The following is a 2,517-nucleotide window of genomic DNA, read 5'->3' on the forward strand; positions in this document are numbered from 1 at the left end:
GAATTTCTGGAGAAGTGAAACAAACAAGAATTCTGGGATTTGACTTCTTCTGTTACCTTTAGATCTCTGGATATGCCTTGGGAACTCACTGTATAATTGGAGGAATAATCACTCCAGAAGCTCTGGCTGCTCCACCCAGCCTGGAATGGGTTGTTGCTGCTGCTGCTGCCCAAGCAAGAAAAGTGAGAAGGCTTACTGCTGGGCCAATGGCTGGTGTGGTCATTCTTGGTATTGCTGGACCAGTTGGTGGTATCATCATTCTTGGTATCATTCAACCAATCATTGGTGTCATCATTCCAAAGGGAACTATACACAGGACTGCTAGTAACATAGGTTTTGGTGTAATACGAAGGCTTTGAAACTACAGGGAGACACAGTGAGCATGGCTTCTCCTGAGAGAACCTGACTCTGTTCTCATCCATATCAGGCCCATCATTTTCTGAAGGGGGTTGCTCAGTCACCACCTTGCTATCTTCATCCTTTTGGATTACTGAGTGGGAGTTGGAATCATCCAGAAATTCTACGGATGGAGAGCTTTTTTCATAAATGACTGACTGTTGGTCACCAGGTCGCTCCTCACTTAGTTTGTTATGAGGATTTATAGTCACCCTCCTGTCACCGAAGCTGCTCATCTCTGGGGCCGACTCTTTCTGTTTTTGAGGCATAGAGATGGTAACATTCCTGGCTGGTCTTTCTCCAGGATTGGGAAGCTCTCTTATGCTGGGTTTTGCTCTAGTGACAGCCTCCCTCCGAACATTTGGCATGGGTTTTCCCAAGATATCCTGGATAGCCTTCAGAAAAATAATTTTAGAGCCACTGTCCCGAGGTCTAGCCCCCATTTTCTGGAATTTGCTTGGTTCCTCAGTCTTATTTTGACCCTTAGCTTCAGCTGCAGATTCAAGGTGCACAGAGTTACCAGAATTGCATCTGGAAACAACTTTAAGGTTGTTGGTGTCCTCCTCTAGAGAAGCCATTTCTTTTAAAAAGGGGCTGGAGGCCGTGTTCGGTGGCTCAGCCTGTAATCCCGTGCTTTGGGAGGCCGAGGTGAGTGGACTGCCTGAGCCCGCGGGTTCGAGACCCACCTGGGCAACCTGGAAGGCTGAGGCGGAAGGATCGCCGGAGTCCAGCAGGTTGAGACTGTGGTGGCTGGCCGGGAGCATGCCACTGCACTCCAGTCTGGGTGACAGAGTGAGACTCCAACTCAAAAAATAAATAAATAAAAATAAATAAATAAAAAGGGGCTGCCAAGGTGCACAGGGATCGATCACATGGAAGAAACAACTCCGAATGTTCCGGATCAGGCAGTTTTTTTGGAGCCGGCCCTAACCAGGACCTGAGACTGAGGAATGAGAGGAGGAAGGAGGAGGAAAAGAATTTGCGTGGCAAGATGCGCTCTAGGAAAAGTCCTGTGCAGGCCACTAAGTCCTCTTTCCGGGCTTTTAGCCCCTTAGGGCCGCTAATCCCTTCCAAGCCACATCACTGTGCTCTCCAGGGCAGGGTAATTTGCTGGGGGTCTCTACCTGAGTGCTGCTGCAGTGATTGCTGACCTCGTATTGAAAAGCCCTCGTGCTGGAGCGGAGTGGGGCCCTCACACCGGAGGGAGCCTCAAGTGGCTCCAGAGTCTTGGGAACCTTCCTTCCTTCTTTCAGCTGCTCATCAGAGTTCTCAGTATTCCAGAGATGCCAAAGTCCTTCCACTGTGATGCCAAAGCACTTTGGAGAAGTCGGAACAATCTCCGTGCGGCTTGGCGTCCGAACCCACAATGCACCAAGTCTGCCAAACGGTCTGATTTTGCACTGCGCAAGCGCCTGAGAGTGAAAGTACTTCCGGAAAGGCAAAGTGCTTCCGGGCTGTCGAAACTTATCTGTCCGGACATGGTGATGACACAACGCCTGTAATATCGGTTTGAAACATATGGCCCTAGCCGGGCTCGGTGGCTCAGCCTGTAATCCTGTGCTTTGGGAGGCCGAGGTGAGTGATTTGCCTGAGCCCACGGGTTCGAGACCCTCCTGGGCAACTTGGCGAGACCTCATCTCTACGATAAATCAAAAATCGGCCGGGCGTGGTAGCGTGCGCCTGTAGTTCCAGCTACTTGGACGGATGAGGCGGAAGGATCGCCGGAGCCCAGCAGGCCGAGGCTGCGGTGGCCGGGAGTGGCCACTGCACTCCAGTCTGGGCGACAGAATGAGACTCCAACTCAGAAAAAAAAAAAAAAAAAAAAGAAGAAATATATGGCCCTTCTGAGATTCTGAAGCCCTTGAAATGTCTGTAAGATGCTCTAGGTGTCACATGTGGGGCTTCCCTGGGTCGGGCTACCAGCTTAGAGGCCCTGATCCTTAAGCGCTAGCTGGAGATGGGGCCGAACCCATTGCAGAGTGGAACAGTCTGCCCACCTCCCACTCCCCTCTCCCTCTCTCCCATTCCCTCCAGCCAGGCTGGAAGTTCCCTCAGGGCTTCATCACCCTCATTCCTCACTTCCGGGCCCTGTTACCAAACCCACTCCCCCCCACGCCCAGT

At 51.6% G+C, this 2,517-nt stretch overlaps 2 protein-coding genes across 2 annotated transcripts in view; one reads left to right on the top strand and one right to left on the bottom strand.

The window, feature by feature from the left end:
• Window positions 1–2,517, top strand: part of EFHC2 (EF-hand domain containing 2) — a 192,156-nt gene that overhangs the window by 52,072 nt on the left and 137,567 nt on the right. The window lies entirely within an intron of this gene.
• LOC103262667 (putative deoxyribonuclease TATDN2) overlaps window positions 1–2,517 on the bottom strand; it is a 12,254-nt gene that overhangs the window by 921 nt on the left and 8,816 nt on the right. The window contains 3 exon segments of the mRNA XM_021713510.1: window positions 1–234; window positions 277–1,016; window positions 1,521–1,808. The exon segment at window positions 1–234 is cut by the window's left edge and continues 10 nt beyond it. Coding sequence (XP_021569185.1) covers window positions 1–234; window positions 277–1,016; window positions 1,521–1,808 — 1,262 coding nt within the window.

The sequence above is a fragment of the Carlito syrichta genome, unplaced genomic scaffold (genome assembly GCF_000164805.1).
Source record: "Carlito syrichta isolate Samal-C Ts95f unplaced genomic scaffold, Tarsius_syrichta-2.0.1 Scaffold304588, whole genome shotgun sequence".
Classification (NCBI taxonomy): Eukaryota; Metazoa; Chordata; class Mammalia; order Primates; family Tarsiidae; genus Carlito; species Carlito syrichta.